Source organism: Epargyreus clarus, unplaced genomic scaffold, assembly GCF_041222505.1.
Source record: "Epargyreus clarus isolate Ecla_fem2 unplaced genomic scaffold, WU_Ecla_fem_2.2 ptg000034l, whole genome shotgun sequence".
In the NCBI taxonomy this organism is placed as follows: Eukaryota; Metazoa; Arthropoda; class Insecta; order Lepidoptera; family Hesperiidae; genus Epargyreus; species Epargyreus clarus.
The window spans coordinates 8,479,648-8,493,780 of NW_027332239.1; the positions used below are offsets into that span (position 1 = coordinate 8,479,648).

The 14,133-nt window shown below is 36.8% G+C and overlaps 1 protein-coding gene across 1 annotated transcript in view; it reads right to left on the minus strand.

Annotated features, from left to right (window-relative positions):
• The window catches only part of unc-13-4A (BAI1 associated protein 3), a 148,758-nt gene that overhangs the window by 37,135 nt on the left and 97,490 nt on the right, over positions 1 to 14,133 (minus strand). Inside the window, exons 15-17 of the mRNA XM_073091465.1 lie at positions 13,958 to 14,087; positions 6,767 to 6,849; positions 2,595 to 2,658 (exon numbers count right to left, since the gene is read on the minus strand). Coding sequence (XP_072947566.1) covers positions 2,595 to 2,658; positions 6,767 to 6,849; positions 13,958 to 14,087 — 277 coding nt within the window. The remainder of the gene's footprint in view (positions 1 to 2,594; positions 2,659 to 6,766; positions 6,850 to 13,957; positions 14,088 to 14,133) is intronic.

Here is a 14,133-nt window from a genome sequence, read left to right on the forward strand (position 1 = left end):
ATAAGTAGGCATGCACAATGGATACAATCGAGATTCAGAAGCATTTAAGTAAAATTCATTGTAGCTTGAAAAACAATGTCTATGCAGCAAACCGATTACCGCTATACGTTAAGACTCCAATGTACTTGATAAGTAATTTGGACCCTGACAGTGAACCAGGCTCTCACTGGGTAGGCATGTACATAGACAGAAATGGCATCGGTGGGTATTTTGATTCATATGGCCGACCACCAACAGGCCATCACAAAGCCTTTTTCAGAAGGAACGCAAAGCATTGGGATTTTAATAGATATAGAATACAACTTGATTGGTCTTCAGTTTGTGGAGAATATAGTCTTACATACTTGCATTACATGTATTATGGAAATACACTCAGAGATTTTTTAAGCCTGTTTTGTGAGGATAAATTGATAAACGATATTGTAGTATCGCAATTGTTCAAAAGGTTGTTTTGGAAATAATAAACAATGTCAATACGAAGTTTTTTTTATTGCATTACCATGCGCATACCCCCATCATTAACGACACAGTGATAATGACCCTATTATGTTGTGAGGACAGCGAGTGGTGATTAGATAAGTAAGGTCCGTATTGTTATATGGACATAGCGAGCTTAATGAGATAAGGAGGTGATTAGATAATGAATTAGAGGTCGTTATTCATAAAAGCTAACTTCGTAAGCAAAGGAGATAGCGTAAAATAAATGCGTGCAATCGATCGGGCGTGGTCGGAAACCCCCATTTTGACACCAAACTTTTTTTTTTTTTTTTTTTTTTTTTTTTTTTTTTTTTTTTTTAGCCGGGCTCGCCCCTCGATCGTGGCAAACAGGGCAGCGGGGGGACGGGGAAGCGAGGGGGAAAAGTCGGTGCCCCACAACCGGTGAATAGAGAGGGGAGGGGGGAAAATCGGTGCCCCAGAACCGGTGAATCCCTACTACTCACATGTAATATTTATGCTAATAAAAAGTACTAAAACGCTCAAGCCCGTATAAATTTTATATTAGAAAATATGTTTAATATAAGTTGACGTTCATATTAACATCTTATGTAAATTTAAAATTACGACGGTTATTACCATGTATATGATATTAAAACGCTTTATTAATGTACAAAATTTAAAATACATTATCTTTTCCTTCATCCCTTTCAATATTAACATTCGATGAGCCAAATTAATCGAAAATAAAAGTAACGTTACGGTGTTCATCCTTATGCTAATTAATATTATATGCTAATCTTTCTCTAAATATATATAACTGAAAGGTGACTGACTGACATAGTGATCTATCAACGCACAGCCCAAACCACTGGATGGATCGGGCTGAAATTTGGCATGCAGGTAGATGTTATGACGTAGGCATCCGCTAAGAAAGGATTTTGATCAATTCTACCCCCAAGGGGATAAAATAGGGGATGAAAATATTACTTCGTAACGCGAGCGAAGCCGCGGGCAAAAGCTCGTTAATATTATAAATGCATTTGTGAGTTTGTTTGTTACACTTTCGCACCTTAACTACATAACCGATTGTCATGAAAGGAGAATGCCCATTCTTGGTACTGATTTTTCTCATGCGTCAATATGAAAGTAGGTTTTTAGGATTATTTTAGGTTTTTTTACCTACTACCTAAAAGTAAATGGAATATGTTAATCGAACTACATTAAAGGTACCTACTATCAGTTAAAACCGACCATCAATCTATCGTCGGATATTTTCGATTTTGAGGTTATGTAACATTTCGGTAAATAACTTCAGAACCCGGGTGCTGATCTAAAAAATAATCATTGATGGTAGTATTTGGTTAATTATACATCGTCCACAACAAGTTTCAATTTGATGCAACTCTGGACGGCGGTCCATACTTTCATGGGCATTGTCCTTTTGTACACATATTGATATGATAGAAGTTTTATCAGGAGTTCAGAAAGGGATATAGAGTATCTCGTACCGAAAAATAGTACCGTCTCTGGTGGATAGATAAAAACCTGTGATCGCGTGTAGCCGCGGGTAAAGGCTAGTATATATTACGATGCTTACAATCGCGTGTCCAGATTTACGATTAAAAGCGTGACAAAGCCCATTAGTAAAGTTAAGTTATCGTGAAGAATTATCGCACGGGTTTTATGTACCATTAAATCGTTTAGTTAATAGTAGTATTAATGTTAAAAACCTGTAGGGCATGACTGTAAATGAAAACATTAAAACAAATGTACACAGGGTGATTTTTAGCTCGCTGTGGATGTTATTTTATGTGTCCGATGTCTCAAAATACAGTATGTGTTTTTTCGAAAAAGACCTCGTTCAATTGTTGAGTTAAAAATTCTTTTTTTTTTATTTCATTAAACGGATTTATTTTTATCAGTAGAAGCTCGGCAACAACTTTAAACATTTCTGCTATTCCTAATGCTTTCGGATTTGCCATTTGAAAAATTCACCCTATATATGGATACTATATCAAAAGTAAAGGAAAATGTTGACAGTACTATGTACTTAGTTTAACTATCGCAAATACTATAAGCAAAAGTACAAAATTATGACAGTCCTGCTTCTAACTTAGGCTTTGATAAAATATGTCAATGTTTATGTGATAACTTACCAAGCAGCAGTGTCCACTGAAGACGTGCTGTGCTTCACAATATGCTCTCCCTCCACGGCACGATCTGAATACAAAGTATTAATATTAGAATACCATAAATTCGAAAATAATAAAATTGGCTCCAAAGTCAGTACTCGGTCCTTAGAAGCAATAAAGGTGCATGCAGTCCATCTGATGGAAAGTAGGAAATGCCACCATCACGTCTGTAATCAAGCTTTGTATTGATGATAGAGTACTTGAAGTTAGCCACAAATTCATTGCATAAGGACTAAGTTGGAATGATATTCCTTACTTCACACCCTTTAAATATAAAACACAGCAGCACTTCTATCATATTAACATTTCTATCACAAGGCCAAGTGAGGACTTTGGAGTAGAAACATGACTGTAGAACTCTTTAATTAATGTCATTATTAACAGAAACGGTAAATAAATCGTAAGTATGAGTAAAGGGTAAACAACGGAATATTTAACACTTAATACCTCGTTAAAATGTACTACTTAATTAACAGTAGTCGCCAGCGTCGGCAAAGGCAAACAAAACGCGCACAATTAAACTGCTTATCGTAGAAATGTGAAATATGATTTTGATTAAGAGGGTCGTCGGCCATTTGTAAAGCGGCTTAATGTAAATAGCTTTTAATTGCATATAGTTACGGCTGTTTCATAATATAAAAGAGAAAAAATAAAGGGAATTGAAAGTGCTTGGTAAATAAAAGAGGCCATCATATTGCCCCCTGATTTTCGTTAGCTTCACCGATCCTTAGTAAGTTGGCCACCAGCGTTCAAACAGGGCCTTTTTATAAAAAAAAAGTAAGTTGGAATGATATTCGTTACTACACACCAATATATATTATATCAATATAGGAGTAGCAGACGAGCATGCAGTCCTGATGTTGAGTGGATACTGCCCATGGACATCTGTAATCAACCCCAGATAGGATTAGATTCCTACCTGAAGTCTGACACAGATGCGCCGCTACCTAACATAGCCGGAATTCCTCGTAAAACTATATCTCCCTTACCACTCCGTCTCTGTTTCTCAACTATCCTTTTAAAACAAATTTTCAAATTAAACCGTAAAGTTGCTGTATGCGAGGCTATGACTGGGTTTACAGCGATCTTTTATTTGTCCCGGCCAATAAAAGCTTTCGTGTTACGCCACAGTTTAGATTTCGATCCCTATCTAAATGGGTGCCCTGGCTCGGGGTGTGAACGTTCGTTTGCCCTCACTCGCGCCAATTAGGTATGCCTTTCATTTTGTAAACAATTCGCTTTTAGGGTTCCGTACGGGGAGGATAAAACGGAACTCGATTACGAAGCTTCCGCTCTGTTTGTTGGGCTCTATCTCTTGAACCATAATAAATATCGATTTAAGATTTATAGCACCTTATAGTCGCTAAAACATAGATACTAAGGAATAAAGGAAAATCCCCAACAAGAAATTATTTTCCGGCCTTTTTGCGATTTATCTTTAGAACTGTAGTTAATAAACATTTTAAATTTCATAATGTCTGTAATATATTGTTGCTCTGATAACGAACACAAAAAAATTAAATGAAAATTTGGTGGTACAGAACCCATTGCACACGAGTCCGACTCGCACTGGCCTATATACCCTATTCTCGCTGTTACACTATAATTTTCACCGACGTTCTCGTACAAAACTTCCCCTTTCCGGTTTCATTGCCTAACGGTGTTAATGTATATTTCCGAACAAGTTAGAAACATAATAGATTATTTCATAAATTGTTAAACACGCCGTTACCTAAATGGCATGAAAGTTAAAGTTATTATAATAAAATCTTTATGAGTGTATATCCATTTCCTCATTAGCAAAATATATTTTCATCTTTCCGTTAATTGAACAGAATAACAGGGTAGTTTAAACGTTATTTTTTCACATGGCACCACCTATATCTGCCTTACAGCAGCAGCTGCTGCTTTTTGATTTGAAGGGTGTGGTAAAGGAGACATACATGTCCGAGGTATTATAACTTAGTAGTCAGTCGTTGCAATGCACCTGTAGTCTGTATCGCAGGTAGGAACCTAATCCTATCTAGATTTGTTAGCATATATCAATGGACGGTAGTCGCTATTCGACATCAGATGGACTACATGCCCGTTTGTTATTTCTATAATGTAAGAAAGACTGAAACAACTATCTTTTTCTATATAAGAAAATAAATATCCTGTATTTATTTCTACGGTAATACGTTTCAGCAAAAGTAACGTTCAACTACTTTCCAGTCCCCAGAGTGGAAAGAAGCGTACAGCTTAAAATTTCATAAGAGTTTAACAAGCCACACTTTGTAGTTGTCGTTTACGAAGTTAGACACAAGCTTATTAGATACTTACTTCACAATGAGTATCTTAAGTACTTTTAAAAGGCATTTTCATTTAAAGTACTTTCCATTTGTGGCCGTCGACTCTTATTAAAGTTGTATGCTAGGAGAATGACAAAAGTTTCATACTTGTCAAGTGGATCACATATGTAGCTGCAGGGTTGAGTAAAGTTTTATTAATCTTCTTTAGTTTTACTAGTCAATATTAATTTATGAAAGTTGCACGATTCAGTAAATTATGAATGAACCTTGGACTTTGTATGTATTGGCGCCTAATAATGTTTTACATAGAACCAACGAGCATGCAGCTTATCTGCATTATAAATAAATCATACTTTTACAAGGCGTTCTAGCTTAGTCCTCAAGGGTAACGGCGCATCTGTGGCCGACTTCAGGTAGGAATATCTAATCCTATCTGGGGTGATTACAGATGTCCATGGGCGGCAGTAGCCACTTACCATCAGGTGGACTGCTTGCTCGTCTGCTACTCCTATATTATAAAAAAAAAATGGTGTGTGTTATATAGTCAACATTACATCGTAGTTAATCGATTACTTCCCAATATTGGGAACGGGTCCTCCCAGAGTGAGAAGTCTAGACCATAGTCCTCGTCGCTGGGCACATCAACCATATTCATATTTACTTTGAATAATACAATTTAATTAAAATTCAATTACAGATTTCAATTTTATTTTTGTTTGAATGTAATGTTTACTTTAAACAAACCTTTCTCCAGTCAAACGTGATTTACAATTAAGATCCGACCACCAGATTATACCTAATCAGCTTCTGCGCCACAAATAGCCCGGGGAATGGCCTCTATCAGAAATTGGTGTTTTATGTTTGGCTTAAACATATGTACATTGTACAATCATACATATATTACATATATTAAGTGTGTTTCGGAATACGTTCGAAAAAGTAAAAATATTTAATACTAACTTTGGAAATGAAAACTTAATTTGTTATTATTGAGAATGAATTTTAATTTGTTAAAAGTTTCTATGGTCGAACTATAGAGGTGCCCTCATTATAAATGGCCCGAGATTCGAATCCTGTTTCTATTTAAAGTTATATGCTTATTAGAAATTTATTTATCACTTGATTAAACACTGAAGAAAAACATCGTGAGAAATCCGCATCTGAGAGCTTTTAAAAGTTTTTAAAGGTATGTGAAGTATACCAATCCGCACTTGGTCAGCGCGGTGAGCTAATCCTTTTTATTGAAAGGCGATCCGTGATCAGCAGTGACCGAGTAATTGGGCAGTGGATTACCGACTTTGAGTGGTAGTTAAGCAACCAAAACTATATGAGCTGCATGATCGTTTGTTATATCCCAAATACACGGAATCCTTCTCATCGTAAGAAGACCTCATACCAAGACTGGCAGAGTAACAGATAACGTCGACGTTAATTACTCGTTTGCATTGTATTATATTATTGTATTCTTTTGTATTGTTCTGTTCTCTTCTGTATCCTACCGCATTGTATCTACCGTACTCATAGATTAGTAAAGATTACTCACGCCTAACAAGAAAATGTACCCAGTTTTGAAAATTGAAATAGTTGCGTAAAAAAGTTTTGCCATGTCTCCGTGCTAAAATGTCCCCAAAATATAAGAAATAATTATTTATTTATTATGTAAATTACGTAATTATTACGTAAATTAGTTATTTTTTCGTAAATTTTCTCTAAAAATGTTTTTATTTGTCAAGGATTAAAAAAAAGAACTTACTAAAATAAGCCATTTGTGGCTTCATTCAATTTCAAGGCGGCGAAGTATCTTTACTAATCTATCACTGTGTTATAATATATAAGAATACTCACCAAGGTCAACAGCAGCACGAACCCGCTGCAGCGCCATAGTCTTGGTGACGGCGAGCCAACGATCGATCAGCGGCTCGAACCACCTGCCATCATTAATTACCATCATTAAACACTGTAATATTATAATGTTCAATCATTAATGCGTCATTTATATTACCTTCATTAAACACTGCAATTTTATAATGTGCATTAAAGTAGGTTTTAAAGCCTTGTAATTTCTATAAAATATGAATGGTTGCAAATTACACTTTCTTTTAATACTTCCTGGCAGTTACTTATTTGCAAATTGCATTTTCTTTTCAAAATGCTAATGGTACTTATTTCCTAGAGCTCATTATAATTTCAAATGTTCTCCTATGTAATTTTCTTTAGTACAATGTAAGTATTGATTTGTACTTCTAACTATTCTTGAATGCATTTTTTGTATCTACTAATTTGACTTAAGACAATACCACCCATATTTATACACTATCGATATTTCTGCATTATAGCAGCAAAGTTATTTTAGGTTTTGTTGGAATGTGCATGATGATTTTTATTGTTATAGATGTTGAATGTTGCTGATGATGATGGTTGATTGCTTATCAAGGATGAGGAGGTCGCAGCAACGCGAGTGTCACTGATTTTATCATAGTACGTAAGACAATTTATACAATTGGTAAAACAAACTCTGTTGGTATTTAGTTACAACGACTTCATCAGGTAAATGCATAGAAAATCAAAATAAAATTGTCTACTAGTTCATTTAATATCGTACCTACATGAAGACGGTATGGTATGAGCGACATTTATTATTACCCCACGGCGACATGCCAGTTCGTCACTTAGGAGAGAGAATGTTAGTATCTAATAAGCATACTATAAGACACTTCGAGCTTTCTCACACGGCTGCACCTGTTTCACCTCCATAACGAAACCTTGTGAAGTGGCGCTAGATATATTGACGTTCGAAAAGAGTTCGTATTTTGAATAAAATTTTGACTTGATTTCATTTTATTTCATAAAGCTCTGTTTCTACAAACACTGAACGTATCCGACACGCGTGGTGACAAAATCATTTTTTTCTAAACAATATATTGGTAGCGACAGTCCATGTATGTGCCACTGTGTCACGGTAGATATACCTACCTGAATACATTCTTACACATGGTAAAGAACTATACTTTGCCTGTACGTGTACCGTTAACGTCTGATACACTATGTCTGTAAATGTAAATGAATCCTAACTGTTACAGATAGACAGAGTAATTCGGTTTTAAGGAAAGACCCTACATTAACCTTTTTCGAAGTAAGAATAAGCCTAGCACGTTTAAGTAAGGAGCACAGGTCGTCAACCAGCTGAACCAACAAACGTTCTCAGAAAGTCCCAAGAAATTGTTTTAGCAAAAAAGAATTTATAAGGAATTAATTTTCAGGTGGAATAATCCAAAATCTCCATCATCAAAATTATTTAATGTATGATGAACTACCCTAGTGGTTGAAACTCGGTCTCTCGATCGAGGGGTTCGAGGTTCAAATCCCAGACTGATTTTTAAACTACCTGCGTATTAAAAATAATTATCACTGGCTTTAACGGTGAAGGAAATCATCGTCAGGAAACCTGCATACATGAGAAATTACTTGGCCAGCGCAGTGGACTATGGTCTAATCCTTCTTATTCTGAGAGGAGACATGTGTCCAGCAGGGGGACACAAATAGGATCATGATTATGATGATGAGCGTGGAATAAAGCAAATATATAATTTAATGCATGTCCAAATATTCATCAATAAAAACAATAAATTATCTAATATACGATAAAATAGATATTTCTCTATTTTCCTTATCGTAGATATTGCACACAATATTATTATTGCTGATAGCTAATTGGCACCTTGGCAGCGAAGATAGCGACATTTCCTCGAAAGCCTTTAAATAGAATAACAATTTCAGAGAAGCGTAGTGAAGCTGTGAATTATGCTGTTTCGCTTCAGTTGATACAGCTAATGAGATCAGACAGATGATTGGATTAAATATATTTTTCTATTTCTTGTTTATATAACGTAGAAGTAATGGCGTATGAAGTCCAACTGATGATAAGTAGTTACTGTAGTTACTGTCGCCCATTGACATTTACAATTAATCGTTGATAAGATTAGATTCCTCTCAGAGGTCGACCATAAATGCCTTGCTATCCCTGAGGACTAAGTTGAAACGTCTGAGTATGTCTCCCTTACTACACCTTTCAAACCAGAACATAAAGCAGCTCTTATCAGTCAAACCACGGAGGGTTAATGTTACCACCTTTAAAAATGTTCCTTCTATTGGTAGTTTTTTTAGTTAATTTAGTTAGAATGCATAATAAATATTAAATTAATTACGCCAAAGAAGTATAATTTTTTACGTGCGTACATAAGTACTTACACAATTTTTTGCCTCGGTACTTAATTCCGACTCACACTTTACCGGTGTTTATATTTAAGCGACAGAAATGTTGTTTGCACGCTCGTAAACAACACTTCATAATTCACAATTCTTAGAATTTGTACGAAATGTAATGTGACATTATTCGCGACGCTGGTATAAAACTTTATTACTTGTTTTCCTTTATTTTTATATCAGTAAGACGTGAACCCGATATTGTATTGTACAGCCAGCTCCAAAATAGATGAACATAAGTAGTAAGGTTTCAAAAATATGTATACACCCAAACGTTCATAAATAGCTGAACACAACTAGAACCATAATTAGATGAATGTCGTAAGGTTTTAAAAGTAGATGACCACTACAGTGTAGTAGCTGAACAATGACATATCATATTAGTGACTTCATATTAGCTATTTTTTATTCAACTACTTTTAATGCGGTGCTCATCTAATTTTGACGCTTTACGATTTTCATCTAATTATGATGCTAAGGATGTTTAGCCTATCCCTGTAGTTCTGGGACAAGAATAGGGCTACGGTATCCCCTGCCTGTCGCAAGAGGCGACTAAAAGGGGTCTTCCGGGGTTGCCGGCGGCAAGACTGTGAGCTCAAACCGTCCGGAGAGCAACCCCGAAAAGGACGGCGGCATGGGCGGTCGCTTGCCGTCGTAAACACCAGGTGTGCGGGAGGAGCGTAAAGTGCTCCCCCAGGGGGGGGGGCACTTTACGCTACTAACCCCCCCCCCCCTTTAGTGCGGTGAAAATCCCACATAACCCGGCGTCGCTCCCACGTCGTGGGGTACCTTTTGTTTTTGGAATTTTGTTCTACTCATCTACTAAAGAAGATGATTGTAGGTGCCTATTCTATTGCATTCAACATTTCCATCATAACAACCTAACTAATTGGCTGTTGCGAAACGCTCAAGTTCGAATATTTCCATTGAATAAAATAAATAGAATAAATATTTAAGTGATGTACATTATTTTCTTTCGCTCGAAAATTTTCCAACCAAATAACGAATAATTGAATTAATATTATATTTCTTACACTTAAAAGAAGGCATAAATTCTAACTAGCAAAGTGGTGACGGCCACCCAAGGACATCTATAATCCACCTAGATAAGATAAGAGTAATAACTGATGTCGGCCACAAAAGCCGCTAGAACTTTTAAGTTTATAAGCCTAAGTGTCTCTCCTTTACTCCACTTTCCAAACCAAAACACATCAGCGCTTAACACTGTTATTATTAGCTCAAATAGGTGTCACGGTGTTGCCACCGAAATTTACCACGAAAGGTTCTACCACCCTTAATATAGAAAGGAAGGCACCTAGAAGGTGGTAGAACCCTTTGTGGTTCGACTCCGGCGGCACCACCGCCACACCTATTTCTTCCTAATAACAGCAGTGTTAGGCGCTACTGTGTTCCGGTTTGGAGGGTGTGGTAAGGGAGACATACTTTTCCGAGGCGTTCCAGCTTAGTCCTCAGGGGTAGCGGCGCATCTGTGGCTGACCTTAAATAGGAATATCTAATTCTATCTGGGGTTGATTACAGATTTCCATGGGCGGCAGTAGCCACTTACCATCAGGTGGACTGCATGCTCGTCTGCTACTCCTATATTATAAAAAAAAATCAAATTCCTCAAAATAACTAATTAGGCATATTAATGACCAAGTTACTACATTACTACATTACTTACATAATGGCATTAATAACACATTGAATTTAACCTTTTATACGTTACACCTAAAATATTCGATTACAGTTCATGCATAATGGCTTACTAAAACCAGGTTGATAGCAGTAGCCATTAATTTAAAGGTTTACGTTTTCCATGAAGGATTTTCATCTTGAGACTGGGTTAAATTTTCACGCAGTAATTCTCAATGATTTCTAGTAATTCTGAATGAAAATGTAATATCCAGTATTTTAAAACTAGAAAAAGCACAGTAATGGTCAAGCTGCAACGATGTTGTTTAAATAATATAGTGAATTTAGCCATTTATACTTTACACCTAAAAATATTCGATTACAGTTCAACCTAATGGCTTACTTAAAATAGGTTGATTGCAGTAGGCAAACGTATCGCGTAGCAAGTGCCTAAATGATGTTTACAGTAGACTAATGGTCGCTCGGCTGTACTTTGTACCTGCCCATCGAGACCTTGCGAGTAAAGCCCGGTATTTTGTAGCCATTATTATAAAGGTTTACGTTTTAAGTGAAGGATTTTCATTGAGGCGGAATTAAATTTACAGGAAGTAATTATCAATAATTTTCGGGCAGCACGAAGCCTATGTCGCTTCCTAAAAAGTTATATGCATTATTTGTAAGTACTAGAAAAAGCACAGTAATGGTCAAGCCACAACGATATTGTTTAAATAATATAGTCAATTTAACCATTTATACGTTACACCTAAAAATATTCGATTACAGTTGTAGCCTAATGGCTTACTTAAAACAGGTTGATAGCAGTAGGCAAACGTATCGCGTAGCAAATGCCTAAATGATGTTTTCAGTAGACTAATGGTCGCTTGGCCGTACCTTGTACCTGCCCATCGAGACCTTGCGAGTAAAGTCCGGTATTTTGTAGCCATTAATAAAAAGGTTTTTATTTTAAGTGAAAGATTTTCATCTTGAGGTAGAGTTAAATTTACGGCTCTAATTTACACGCAGTAATTCTTAATAATCTCGGGGCAGCACGTAGCTTTTGCCGCTTCCTATATTATTATTTTTATTATTAATTTGACGGTAATGGATGAAATTAAGTCCAAAATGTAAGTATTTCTTAGTACATTATACTCAATTTTATTACTACTACATTACGCGCATATGCAATTATGCATGCATACAAAATGATCTTCAAATTTGCAAAGGATTATGTTGATTAATTATTAAACCTATAGGAAATGAATTTCAAATTCATCGTAAATAATCCTCAATTAGCAAATAAATGCCCAAGAATAAATAATTATCTGAATAACGTTAATTTTTAATGAAATGATATAATTTATAGTTTTAACATAAATTTATTTCATTGACCTGTGTGTGTTGAAGGCGCTTTTCCTGTCGCGCGTATTCCATACGCACAGATGTAATAACTCGATGCAGTCTCCTCGTGAACCGTACACATGGGCGTATGAAATAATAGAATGATCGTGCATGCTCGTAAGGAAAATTCTTAATAGATCAATACATACACAAATACAATTTCCTATAAAAGCAGCCAGTAAGTTTACTAAACGCCGAAAAATACTAACTTATTAAATTTACCAGTCCCAAAAACATCTTACGGGAAAAGGAATATTAAATAAGAAGACGCCTAAATGTACAATGATTTGCTGGAAAACATAACTAAAACGAAATCTGTTATAAAATTAAAAAAAAATATTAATAGAACATATCTTAAAAAAAATAATAGTAGGAATATACAATAACAACGTTGAATACACATACTCATACAATGCTCATACAATAAGTCACACATAAACACACGTACCCACACAAACACCCACACATGCCCGCGCACACATACACGCACACACACACACACACACACTGCTTAGACTGCGTTTCCTGTCACACGTGTACACGTTTACAAGCGCGGGCCACACGCACTCATGTATCATCTCGACGCAGTCTCTTCGTGAACAGTTTATGTGCGTATGGAATATATACGATAGTATGCAAGTGACACGCGTACGTGCTACTTAGAGCGCTTTTCCTGTCGCGCGTGTGTACGCCTGTGCACGCGTCTCACGTCTGAACGATCTTTACTTTACGATAACGCGCTAAAGCTATTTAACGATCCTGATACTATTTCAAATTAGCATTCTGTTGTAAAGACGCAAAAATTTCGGTCAAAAATAGAATTTTAATTCGGAATGTGACTCCGGAGATAAAATCTCTTTGAAGCATGAACAAGTTCGCGCCTGCATGCCCACGAAAATTAGATTTTTTCATCGAAGGATAAAATTCTCACCAAGTTCTTAAGAAACTAACATTATGGACTGCCAAATGTCGTCGTCAATTATTACCTAATTTATGTTTTGTATGACCGGTGTGAATGGCGGTGTTTTGAAGGTAATAAAACTCTTCTAGTAAAATATGCTTTGTCGTTCGGAAATAGGCCACAGTGATACCAATTCTATCGGAGTTTCATAACAGATGTGGCAACTGTGGCTTCTTACCATAATGTACTTTTGCTGTTATAAATAGACGAAAATCCGACTGCTTCAAATTATATGTTACTTCTACAAGTTAGACGAATACATCTACACCTCATATTTTAAAATCCGTCCAGGCATTTAGGCTGGTGAGCATACCAAAGAACAAGATATGTATAGGCTGCGCCAAACATCTAGTCCGCTCTGAAGTTGTTGCGCGCTGGTTTAGTTAGCATATACCCCGTAACGTAAGGGCACACTAACGCACTAACCCGTGGGCGAGAGCGGACAGCGGACGGGTGCTGGCTGTGTTGTACCGCACTGTCTTCTTCCCGCTAATATTCACAAATTCCTATTCCGACGCGACTCGTTTCTATATTCGGAGCGGCGATACGCTTGTAAAATAGTACCCTGCGATGTCAGATTAAAAAAATGTGTACGAATAGTATTCACAGATAAGCAACCCTACGCAATCATAAAAAAATGTGTATGAGCGCTACTCACAACGCTTGAAACAGTACCCTGCGAAGTCAGATTAAAAAGAAGTGTGTGAGCGCTACTTACAACGCTTGAAACAGTACCCTGCGAAGTCAGATTAAAACGAAGAGTATGGAGCGCTACTCACAGGTAAGCATCGAGTAGCTGCAGCGGCGGGTCGTGCGGGCCGGGGGTCGCGTGCGCGGGCGCGCCGGCGCACAGCTCGCGCACCGCCTGCAGCACTTCGAACGGCAGCGTCTTCGCCGTTACCACGCATGCTGGGGGATGATTAACTCTTTACCAATGTGATTGGTCACTGTTTAT